At 35.0% G+C, this 12731-nt stretch overlaps 2 protein-coding genes across 2 annotated transcripts in view; both read right to left on the reverse strand.

The window, feature by feature from the left end:
• The window catches only part of LOC132167738 (putative disease resistance protein At3g14460), a 22057-nt gene extending 9459 nt beyond the window's left edge, over nt 1–12598 (reverse strand). The window contains exons 1-3 of the mRNA XM_059578763.1: nt 10646–12598; nt 10467–10530; nt 10236–10304 (exon numbers count right to left, since the gene is read on the reverse strand). Of these exons, the coding sequence (XP_059434746.1) occupies nt 10676–12523 (1848 nt within the window). The 5' untranslated portion in view covers nt 12524–12598 and the 3' untranslated portion in view covers nt 10236–10304; nt 10467–10530; nt 10646–10675. The remainder of the gene's footprint in view (nt 1–10235; nt 10305–10466; nt 10531–10645) is intronic.
• On the reverse strand, nt 254–1392 carry LOC132172991 (putative disease resistance RPP13-like protein 1). The gene has a single exon (XM_059584558.1). The coding sequence runs from the start codon at nt 1331–1333 to the stop codon at nt 254–256; it is 1080 nt and encodes a 359-aa protein (XP_059440541.1). The 5' UTR covers nt 1334–1392.
• Nucleotides 12599–12731: the final 133 nt, after the last annotated feature.

Raw genomic sequence — 12731 nt, forward strand, 5'->3', positions numbered from 1 at the left:
CATTCTCTCAAGAATAGCTATTCCTCTCATTTTTTAGAGGATTAATGGTTATTCCTGTGTATAAGGGATTAGCGATTCTCATGAGAATAACTATTCCTAAGAATAGACACTTACTAAATAAAGGAATGACTATTTTATAGAAATAGTCATTCCATTCCATAAGTCTATTTTGCAAACCAAACTATCCCTGAAAGCTTTTTAATGTAGTGTAACTTACCAAACTACCCCTGAAAGCTTTTTAATGTAGTGTAACTTACCAAACTACCCCTGAAAGCTTTTTAATGTAGTGCAACTTACCATTGTGGAGTGCATGGTTTGCAAATACCGACCAGCAATCATCTTCTGACAGCCTTTTCAAACAATGAGTCCCACTAGAGCGTACAGCAGATGCGACATCATTATCACGTGTGGTTACAATCACACTGCTTCCTTGTTCCCCAAATTTGAAGGGTTTGCTTAAGATCTCCCAATCAATATAATTCTTATTCCATACATCGTCTAAAACAAGCAGGAATTTTTTCCCCATCAACTTCTCCTTGAGTGTAACTTGAAGCCGATTCAGATCCTTTATATCACAAGTTGACGAAGTTACTGCCTCTAGAATTGTTTTTGTTACGCTGAACACGTCAAACTCGTGTGAAACATATACCCATGCTTCAAGGTCGAAATGCTCCCTCACCCTCCGATCGTTGTATATGAGCTGAGCAAGGGTGGTCTTGCCAATTCCCGCCATACCCACTATGCCAATCACACACATCTCACCTCCGCTTGCATCGTGCGAGAGCAACAAGTTAATTATTTCCTCCTTATCATTATCCCTACCAAATATACCAGCTTCAGCAACCAAAGAAGTCGTGGGCAATCTTTCTGATGATTCTCCTCCTCCAACACCTACCCTTAGACCTAAGAAATTATTATTTTTTGCTAGATATTCTAGTCGGTCGAATACCTCTTCCATCTTCCGCTGTATCTGCTTGAAAAAAGGATTAAGAAAAGTAGAGACAATGTATCGTACCTTCCTTGGAGTTGACTGAAACTCAGCACGCAACTTGCGTATCTGGATTTCTGTATCAATCTCATCCAAGATGTCTTGTGCATCAAAAACAGCATCTTTCAGCTCATCAAGCCACTTTTTCACAGCAGGGTTTGTGAGTTCCTTCTCCTCTGCGTCCTCGACCACCGCATTCACAGACTCCAATGCTATCTTTAGCTTTCTTAAGGACCCGTCGTCGAGTTTTCTTCTCCGAAAGAAGTCAAGCACCTCCCGATTCATTTTTTGGAATAAAGCATCCAAGACAACAGAGAGAAGCGCTCCTCCCACCACCTCGGCCATGTTTTCTTCTTTGTAATGGAAGAAATGAAAGGAAATGGAAGGAAGGCGGCGAAACAGGTTCGGTGAGCTAGCATATTAACGAGAAAGGAGTACTTAAAGTGAAGAATATATACATCTAAACAAAACAGGTTCAATGAAGCATATTGTTACGCAACAATTTTTAAACATTTTTCAATTATTTTTTTCACAAATTTAATGTTAAACGTCGATGAAAATGGTTGAAAAATAATGAATTTTATCATTTCTCAACCCGAAAAAAAAAAAAAAAAAAAAAACCGGTGGGGTATTTTCTTTTTTTTTTTTTTAATAATATATGCGTAGAATCAAAAAAACACCAAGAAAAAAACGTAACATTTATCATTAAATAATGTTTTGCTTATCATTCATTTGAATTTGCAACTTCAAAACATGTGATTTAAAAATAGTCATTCTATCAAATCGGGAAGGATGTATAACAAGTCTCTTTTTCTTTTCTTTTTTTCTCAAAATTAATTGATGTAGAATTTATTAGTACTCATAACATTTTTCTTTGCTAATTGTTTTGATAATTTCCAACAAATGACTTTTATACCAATTTCTCAGTTTGGTACTCATATACTAAAAGATTTAGTACTCATATCATTTATCTTTTCATATTACCAAACAACTTTATTCATTTTTTTATCAACAAAAAATTAAAAATATTTTTATTTTATTTTTTTATCCTCTCAATGAACCACTAGTAATTTTAAAAATGATATTAATTTTAAAAGTACTAAAAGTGGCTTTTGGTAGTGAAAGTCGCCACGCATTCTTATTTTCGTAAAGTAGAAGCAATTATGATCTGCCAACTTTAGGAGAAACGTGTTACTTGTTAGACATGTTGGCAACTGGGGAATTGCTTTACGTAACTCGGCATGAGATGTGAAGGAGGTTACGTGTTTAATAAGAAGAGGAATTCCTTATGCATGAAGGTTACTTGTTCATGAATGTGAAAAATAATATTATTTTATAAAACTATTGAATTGTTTGTATATTCTCAGAGTAATGTTTGATTTATAATTTTATTATTATTTTTACAGATTGTTAATGTGTCGGTACGTGAGTAGAACTATATATACTAGATAAACGCATTTTCGTCACGGTTTGGGGTTGTTAGAATATATATTTCATATTAAGTTGGTTTGTTTTCTTATAATAATATTTCTCTTTTTTGCCCTTTGGCTGCCATCAAACGATTGTACCAATGTACGTACAGTACCCATATGCCGAACAAGGCATGCATATGGGCATCCACTCCTGAGTGGAGAATACTTGTAAGAATAAATAAAAGCAAGGTAGGATATATGGAAGAGAAGATGAGGAAGAGAAGGATAAGAGACCCAAGTGCTCTGCGTGTTATAGCTTGCAAAGGAAAGTATGACAATGCATCGAGTAATTATTATTTTTTATTTATTTTAAAGATGATGTAACGTTTAAAATTATTGTAATTGATGCTCCGTCACATACCATTAATTAAAGGCATCAATGCTGCATCAATGGTTTGGCATATTGAAAAGCATGAATCAATTAATTAAAGGCAGTGGACTATGGGCAATGATTACGAATCTCTAAAAAATTTTGTCTAAAGTGAGTGGAGTAAATAAATATTATATAGGGACTAAGAAAATGGTTTTGTTTTTGGGCGAACAGAAGCTCCATTATCCAAGCAACTCAAAGGGCAGAGACAAAGGAAACTGTAAGAGGGATATATTCCTTGTCCGAGCTGAGGTTTTCCAAATTGAATAACTTGCTCGGGCAATGGATTTTCAGGGATGCCCCATCATAGCCCCCTACCCAATTACTTGGGAGTTAGGGTAGGAATAGTTTTTGAAATTTCCAATGGTAAGGAATCTCGATGCATGGTGTTGGGATATAACAATGTTACTCTATTCATTTCGGCGGCTTTTAGAACATATCTTGTAGAGTATGACTTCGAATGTCATAGAAGGCTTTGGCTTCCTCCACTAAACACCAATTAGTTTTTAGATGAAATGGTCAAAGGTCCAATATAATAAATAGTATCAGAGCCACGGTCATGGGTTCGAACTTCGAATCGCGGGAGCGTCATGTTGAGTGAGGGATTGTTGGGGTGCGACAATGCCGCTCTGCTCACTTGGGCGGCTCTTAGAACATACCTTGCGAAATGTGATTTTGAATACCATAGAAGGCTTTGACTTCCCTCACTGAACACCAATTAATTTTTAGATGAGATGGTCAAAAGCCCGATCTGACACATGGAATAGAGGTTAAAATTTGATTCAAACTATTTATTCTCAATTAATTATTTTCATGTATAAATTTTCTTCGAGTACGAGAAAAGTGTTTTAGTAATTAATATTTTTTTGTTCATTACAAAAAATTTAAAATATGAATAATTCGGTATTTCTTAGTAACAAGGAGGAGGAGTAATTTACAATATATATATATAGATAAATGCTATTTCTAAAGATTTAATAATTTCAAAATACGGAATGCTAGAAACAACATTTATATCTCTCAATTATCCCACATCTTCTACATCACCTATGGATAGTTGTGAGATAAAGAAAATGATACTAGCATTCTCATATCCTTTTTCTATCTTTTTATCATCCACAATTTTTGAAAATCAATCCTTTTCAAAAAAAAAAAAAATTAAAAATCAATCATTAGATCCGTAAATGTGGTATATATGTAGCATGACTCACTTCAAAATTAGAAACTATATTTTTTTTTTATCTTGTAACTATCTAATAATGCTGATGTAAGTCCAATCAACTTTTTAATAAGTCCTTATTAAAAAAAAAAAAATCAAATGGCGATTGTGATTACCATAGCATTATATTGACAGAATTTTCTCTAAACTATTTTAATAAGTGTCAAGTGTCATATTTCACATGTTTTCTTTAATATTTTTAATAATTATTTATTGTTATTCTATTAATCTAAGAATTTGAGAAACTCAAAAAATTCTTTAATATTGTAAACAACTATTAATTTAAAGAAAATTTGTGCACAAAAGATTCTCGTTACTTTTCTTGCGTGAGTCGACAATCCATCGAGTCACGTGATTCCCTTTCCCAAGGTAGGAACATTAGGAATATTGATATTCCATGTAATACAGCCGGCCTTTTTTTTTTAATCGAGCCCACTACAACATTCTTCAATGCAGATTGAGATCTGGGCCACGTATTATAATCACCGGCCCACAGTAACCACCACATGATGCTCTCCTCTCGTTGTTTGTTTAGAATTTATCTCTTCCTTAATCTCTCTGCATTTGGACTCTTTAATGTTGGCTTTTGTCTCTCTTTTAGTTGTCAATGTTTTAGCCTTTTTTTTACTTTATTTTATTCCCATCTGGCCTTGAAGTTGGCATCCTTTTGTTTTCTTGTTGTCTCAGCTCTCACAAATTTGGCAGCAGACGAAGAAATACCTCTTTTTTTATTATTATTATTTTGAGAAATAATAAAATTTATTATCCCGACTATTTTTTTAATTATCTTCGTATGGTAAATGAGTAAATTTGCCATTAAATTTGTGTAAAACCCATATGAGCTCACAAATCTAGCAGTAAATCTTTTATATATATATATATATATATATATATATAGTTAAAAGAATGATATGTTATATGCAATTTTTTTATTTTCTTTTTGTTTTGTACATTCGTCAGTGTTTTGAACCCAGCTGGTCCCACATGCCAAATCTTCTCTCAACGCACCATTGCCATATCTATACCTTCTGGTGATACTCCAAAGAGACCATTAAGACTTCGCCCTCTATGAGTGAACATTTGCACAGCACATTCAACATTAATTCCTACAAAAACATCATTCTTTGGCATTAATACTCTATATAGGATCAAGTTTATTATTGGACAATATTTCATAAGTATAAAATTCAAGAATTACAATAGAACAAAGTATGACAATGCTTATTTTAATAGAAGAAATAGGCATTTTTAAGCTATTATTAGTGTTTCATTGAATAGATGAACTATAACGACTAAAAACAAATACGTTACTTGCAATTTAAACTCTCTAAAATCACTTATAAAGTTCAATCTCACCTATCAAATAACCAACGTGAAACTTAGCATCATGAGTGTTTTTATAATTTATCTCACTCTACTTAAAGCTAATTATCTTCTCAATATGAGATTGGAGTGTTGCAATATGATATCATGACAACTACTTGAAATTATCCGGTGTCCAAAGACATAGCCTCAAGGCAAGGCCGTACCATTTGAGGCCATGACCCTAACAATTAGGATTACCATAATATAATTTTATCCTTCTTTCCTGAGTACCATAACAAAGTCCAATTGCTTAAAAAAAAAAAAAAAAAAAAAAAAACAGCAATGTTCCATTTAAATTCCCATCAGTTTAAGCAAGAAACAAGAAAGGAACAAACTAACATAATTGCTTTAGAAAAAGACAAAACAATCACCAAGGCACTACCGACCTTTCACCATCAAATACTCCAGACTCCATTATTGTTTCCAAAAGTCTCCCAAGGACTTGGATAAAAGTCTCCCAAGCAAAGCTGTCAGACAAAAGTTTCTTGCAATTTTTCCTTCTAATGTTTTTCGCTAGTTTCATAAAAATTCTATCCATCAGATCCCATATATATGAAGAAAGCACTAAGCAGGTGTAACGGATGCTATTTTGGAAAGTGCAGAGGTATTAACAAATTAAGTCTTATTTTCTATTTTGTTATTTTTGGACTTATATTTTTTCTTTTGTTATTTTTGGACTACATTTTCTCTTTTGTTTTTTTTTGGAAAGTTGCAGAGGTATTAATAAACAGCCAGCTTGTTCGTGATTCCATTGAGCTACAACCTAAAGAAGCACTCAGCAAAAATTAAGATGGAGAACTTGATATTATGAAGCCATTAGAGGATCTTACAATTTGACCCATTGAACACTCAAGAGGTCAGTGTGCTAATAATTTCCATTACCAGAAAAATATCTGCATCCATTTTGAACTAGAGTAATGATATTTAGTACGGGTGGGTAGATTAACCGATTACCGACCGCCTACAGAATTTGATCGAACCGATATTAACCACAACCGATAGTTATCGGTCAGTAATCGGTTAAAAATTTTATACCGATTAGCTTATTGGTTAGTTAAAATTTAGTTATAAAAAACCGATATACCCGATAAGAAACCAATAGTGGGGGTATAAATGTAGTTCTCAATTTTTTTTTATTGAAACCAAAATGACGTCGTTTTGGTTTCAATGTCTATACATCTCTCTTCCCTTAACCCTAACTCCCTCTGCAGACTGCCCCACCTTTGCTCTCTCTAGTTAATGTTGCCTGTCTCACCCTCAGCTCTCTCCTCTCTCACTCTCTCGCAGGACGGTGCGGTGTGACTCCAATTGTGGGTGGTGCAGCGTCGAAGCTTCGTGGTCGTGGGTTGCCATGACGTCTTGAGTCCGTGAGTCCATGATGCCATGACGGTGTGACCTCGCCTCTGTCCGTAACTCAGACAGTCTTTGTGCTCAGAAATCGTCACATTAGGTAATCTCTAGTATTTCATTAGTTTGATTTGAGGATTTATGGGCTGAATCTGTGGGTATTTATGCACAAAAATCGTCACTCAAACGGTCTTTGTGCTCAGAAAGCCCACGAAAACCGTTTTAACCGATTACTGATTTAACTGAAATTTTCGAAATAAATTCTTATCGGTCGGTAATCGGTTAGAAAACCGATTAACCGATAAATTTCAGTCGGTAATCGGTTATAGGCAAAACCAGACCGTTATGACCGATAACCACCTTTAATATTTAGTAAACTTATAAAATACTACCTAGGATTGTTTGCAAGAGTTGTTCCAAGAACTGATTTTCACTGTCACATCATCAAGTTGTATGGCAGTGATATAGTAATTTACTGAATAGCATTACTCTTTGAACTATCATTAGTGACAAGTTTGATTACCTAAAGCTTATAAGAAACAACATGAAGATGTAGAAGTATCCTCCACTGTAGAGAACTCTGCAGATGCAGAGTCCTCCATGGCAGAGAAAATCTTCCACAGCCAAGATATCATCTCACTCAAGAAAATCATCTCACAAAGATAATAAACATTTAGATAAGAGATAACATTGCATTGTATTGAGTTTCCACATCTTTTTGTTTATCAGATTACATACAAGCTATACAGACGTTTTCTATACATACAAACAGAAACACCTCCTGATTACAGAGTGAGGGAACATTTAATCAAACACCTGTTGTGCAATCCTCTCTAGTAATGGCATATTGCTGCTCCTACTTCTTTAAGTACAGAAATTACTGTCTTGCTTTACAATTGTTTCTATGCTATATGTTCTATTTTCTTAGCATTTATAAATGGCATAACAAAGCTTGGACTTGAGGTTTGAGGTTTGTGACAAAGCCAATTCAATATGTTAACTGGGCGCATCAGTCTGGTAATATTTGTTTGCATTTATAAGGAAATTGCGCCATTGTTTAACCTTTCCACACACTCGTTCCCACCCAACCCATATATTATACGTCATGGCTGCTGGCAGGCATCCCATTAGGGGTAGTGTTGTCACTCCAATTCTCCTCCCACCCAATGCATATAGGCCCAGTCACAGATGTTTCTTTATGAATGAATGCATAGGAATTTTGTTTATTTTTTCTTAATTCTTACAACATTAAGATGAAGATAAAAGTAGTTTTAAATATTTGTTAATGTTTTTATTTCCAAAAAAAAAAAAAACAAACAAAACACAAACAAACAAACAAACAAAAGGGTGAAAGATATATAATCTATGTATGAGAAGTGCTGTGAGGAGAGGAGGAACCTGAATGAAATTTGTATAGGATTGCATGAGAATGTCTCATAAGTTATTGAGAAAGTCATTGTTCCCAGCACTAAGAAAGTAGATTGCACCAGCACTAAAATGGAACCATTTGATCTCCCAGAAATTTCCACCACCCTACGCTGATACTCCCTGTGGTACTCCAGCTGTTGACTGACATCGCATGCTACATCACCAAAATCCACAACATATATGTGTATATATATATATATATATATATATATGACATTTGATCGCATGCTACATCACCAAAATCCACAACATATATATATATGAATGAGAAAAGGCTAGCAATTGTGAGACAATTTATATGAAACTATATGTCCAAATAAATAGTTAAAACAATCTAAAATTTATTTGAACAAATAGCTCAAAACAAGAGTCCAGCCATTTGTCGACGTGGTATTGTAGGGGACGCATGGGAGTGTTGTGGATGTGGAGGGTCCCCTACCAATCAATACTTGTCCAAATGCACACAAAGAAAAGCTAGATAAAGCCAAGATGTAGATCAGCCTATTTTATGGTTAATATGGAAATATTTTCCAATTTCTGCAAATGCTGAGAGCTTTATTAGTACCTTGTGAATTCATGGGTTGCAGCTGTATGAAAAGACACGAGAAGATGCTAGGCGCACACCTTCTGCTGCACCAACTTGAGCCCAAAAGTGTCTGTATCCCAACTCATTGCTCACCGTTTGTTGTATTCAAAGCTCCATACTACAAATGCACTTATGCTTTTGGATTTGTAAGCCCATGGACTATCCTTCAGTCTTTCTCTCTTCTCGTTAATTTTTAAAATTACTATTGAATCTGTAGGATTCTTGTGTGAAACCTACACGAGCCCACATATTTAATGATAATTTTGAAAATTGAAAGGATGAGAGAAAGACCAAGAGAAGAGATGAATCATTTCTCATCCTATTTTATTCAAACTACCTCCTACTAAGTTCCTCCCTATCTGTCTTCCTTTGTATTGATTAAACTTCCTGCTAAATAAATTATATTTGTTGGTACAACAAAAATTTGACATCTGAGGCCACAGAAGGAAGGCCACTCCAATATCTGCTATGATCATAATAAATTGAAAATCTGCAAAATAACAAAATTAACGAAAATCAAAGTTCTAATTAGGCTTGTGATGCGGATTAGAAAACATCCACACAAAAGTACAGAAAACAATAGATATTTATTAATAAAAGACTATGAATAGTTATCCAAATAAGATATAAACAACCCTGAACTTCAGAGGTCTCCGGACTTAAATTCTATGTATGTACATACTATAATATGACATACATAAATTGTATGTTTATCAAAGCTAAAGACATCAGAATTCAAGGAAAAGAGCACATCTCTTGCATACTCCGGAGGCATATAGCCACTATATGCAATAAACAAAAAGAATTGACATTGGCATATAGCCACCCACAGTTATCATCCATGGATTACATTCTCTTAGTTCATTATTCATGACAGATCTTAAGATACAACCAACATAGAAATCAAAAAACGAAAAGGAAAAATACAAATTTTCCAAGTCTATAAGCATGATGTTTGAACCTCTAGAAAAAGAGTGTGCAAAAAGCTTTGAATTAGATAAGAAAATGTTAAGTTATTTGGTCAAAATGCTAGAATGCACACAAAAAACCTCAGGAAGAGATGTGCTACATTGGAAGGGGATGTGCGCGCAGTGTACCTTGAGCGTGGCGCTTTTTGAAATCAGAACCACTTGTCACTTCGAGAGTCGTTCGTCAGGCACGGGATCTTTCACAAAACAGTTTTGATCCACCTAGTAAGGAGGAACAGTACAATACACCAGGTCAAGTAAACTTACTTTGCAAGTGAAATTAAGTTCACCTTCATAAGTGAAATTAATTGAGGCTGTTTGCACAGGACAATTGAATGCAAGCATGCAACCCTTAATAATAAAACATTATGTGGTGGAATCAGACAGGAAATCAGTCATGGTAAAAAAAAAAAAATTCCTTTTTTAACATTTAAAATTAATGTAAAGTATATATATTGAAGAACATTGTTAATATATGTAAGATTCACTTACCCCATGAAAATTAACCAAGGAGCTTTTGATCAATCAAACGGAAGCCATGTCCTTTTTCATCCACTCATACTGAAAAAATTGCACACATTTGAAAGGACATATCAAATTAAATTCTATGATAAATATAAGGGATATCTCGATATATATATATAGGGTTAAATGATTTCATAAAAAGGTAAATATTTTATTTGACTCAAAAAAGAAAAACAATGAGGACAAGAAAGAAAGCACCTTTGGAAACAGACGTGTTGCTTTGTGTAGTCAAAATCGAGCTAGCTCTTAGATCTTCGAAATTCTTTTGATCAAATATTTTCAACAAAATTAATCAAACAAAAAGGAAAACAATTAGACAGTGATAAAACAAAGAGAAAAACATAAAAGAGAGGAAATGTAAGAAAAAAAACACTCACCTGAGTGGAGATTCTTGCTAGACATTTAGCTCATTCAATCAATTCATCATCAATCATTATTAGGTGGACATGAGCAATCTTGCGCCATTCTTTTCCTTTTTTCCTCTGACATTGTTTCTTTACCAAAGGACAATTGTTGATCAATAAAACAGAAACAGAGGCAGCCAAGCCCTCTTCTGGCATGTACTTGAGCATAGGGCAGTTATAGATCCGCAATTCTTCAAGAGAGGTGAGCTGTTGAAGCCCCTTATCCAAAGATTTCATATTTGGAAAATTCATTATTTGAAGAGCAGTCAGATTGGTGGGCAGCAATCCCACCTCCGGAAAGGACTCTACATTTCCCCTTTCACCACAAATAAACAATTTTTTAAGAAATGGGAGCTTTTGCAAACCCCATCCCATTCGTTCGGCAACGAGGTTGTCACAATCAATGATGGACATCGATTTCAGATTACAAGGCAAACCCCCCTCAGGAAAAGACTCAACTTCTGCACAATTGACTATTTGCAATTCCTCAAGAGATGAGAGGAAAGAGTGCATCTTATCTGGTAATGACCTCAAACTTCCACAATTCCAAACCCAAAGCAATGTAAGGTTGGCGGCACGCAATCCTCCTTTTGGAAAAGATACAAAACAAGGGCAATCTATGATTTGTATTTGCAATGTCATTAAATCATGTCTATGTTCTTCAGAAACTGTCAAGGATTCCAAATTCCTACACCCAAAGATATAGATGTCACAAAGCTTTGGAAATAAGTCTAATGGGACGGACTTGAGAGCACCATGAATATTAAATAAGTATAATTTTTTAAGGGATGAAAAGATCGGGTACATTGGGAGCTCTAAAATCCCACAATTCCTGATGATAAGGGATTTTAATGTAGATGCTAGATCACACTTGGAAAGGGACACAAACGAAGAACAGTCACTGACTTCTAACTCTTGAAGAGAACTACTGGGCCCCATCATTATGTTGGCTTGGGAATCTAGTGCATCACATCCTCCAACTTTGAGAACCTGTATTCTAGTTGGCAATTCCTTTAACAAAACCTCATTACAACGTGTTAGATTCAATTGACATATAGCAGGAAACATCGGGAGTGAAAACACCAATAGTGGACATTCCGTGATCTCAAGTTTGGCTAAAGAAGGAAGATGGATGGGCAACCTTCGTGTTAGCTTGGGACAATCATGAATATAAAGCTCTTGTAGGAGAGGAAAAGCTACACCTTCATTTTCAGCACCAAAGGATAACCATTCCTCCCACTTCAACATCAACTCGAACCTTAGAACTTTCAATGCTTTAAATGGCATAATTGAAGATGAACCACTACCATAAAATCCAGGACCCACTCTAACAACTCCATCAAACTCAACAATAGAGAGGTTCTGCAAAGAGGGTAGTTGTCCAAGCGATGGCAGGCTGCAACAAAATTTACACTTGTTTAGGTGAAGAGATACCATATTAAAGAATGAATCATGCCCTATCCAATCTGGAAAACTTTGACCGCCATAGTTGTTGATAGTGAGACTTTTCAAATTTGAATGAGGCTGGAGATTGTCAAGTATAATTCTTTGACTTTCTAAAACAACAGTACCAGCTTTCCATTCCAACACCAACTCCTCAATGTGCTTCTTGTCCTTCAAGCCGGCATCTGAGGCATCTGTAGAAGAGAGAACATTTTGAAGGTTCAAAATAGCAAGCTTCCCTCGAAGATTTGTAAGTTTTCCCAACTCTCCAATGCAAGACCCATTACGGCTGCCGATAATAAATTTTGTCAACGTTTGCAGACTTCTTAAGCTACCCAATTGTATCGGCATCTCCATTATGTCAGTTCTAGTAATATCAAGATGTCGTAGATTAATGAGTTTCCACATATCCCTCGGCAATCCAACAAGACTATAACAACATGATAAGTTGAGTGTTTGCAAATTGATCAACTTACACAAGGAATCAGGCAACCTTTCAATTGCAGTAAAAGAAATGTCCAAATAACGTAGTTGTTTAATTTTGCCAATTGAATCAGGCAAGCTAGCCACATTCTCATAATGAGACAAAGAGAGTACCCGTAAACATCTTAGCTTC

This window comes from Corylus avellana, chromosome ca1 (assembly GCF_901000735.1).
Source record: "Corylus avellana chromosome ca1, CavTom2PMs-1.0".
Taxonomy (NCBI): domain Eukaryota; kingdom Viridiplantae; phylum Streptophyta; class Magnoliopsida; order Fagales; family Betulaceae; genus Corylus; species Corylus avellana.

Bases quoted from the DNA above. Each gene is read 5' to 3' on its own strand.
- LOC132172991 (XM_059584558.1), bottom strand. From the start codon at position 1,333: ATGGCCGAGGTGGTGGGAGGAGCGCTTCTCTCTGTTGTCTTGGATGCT.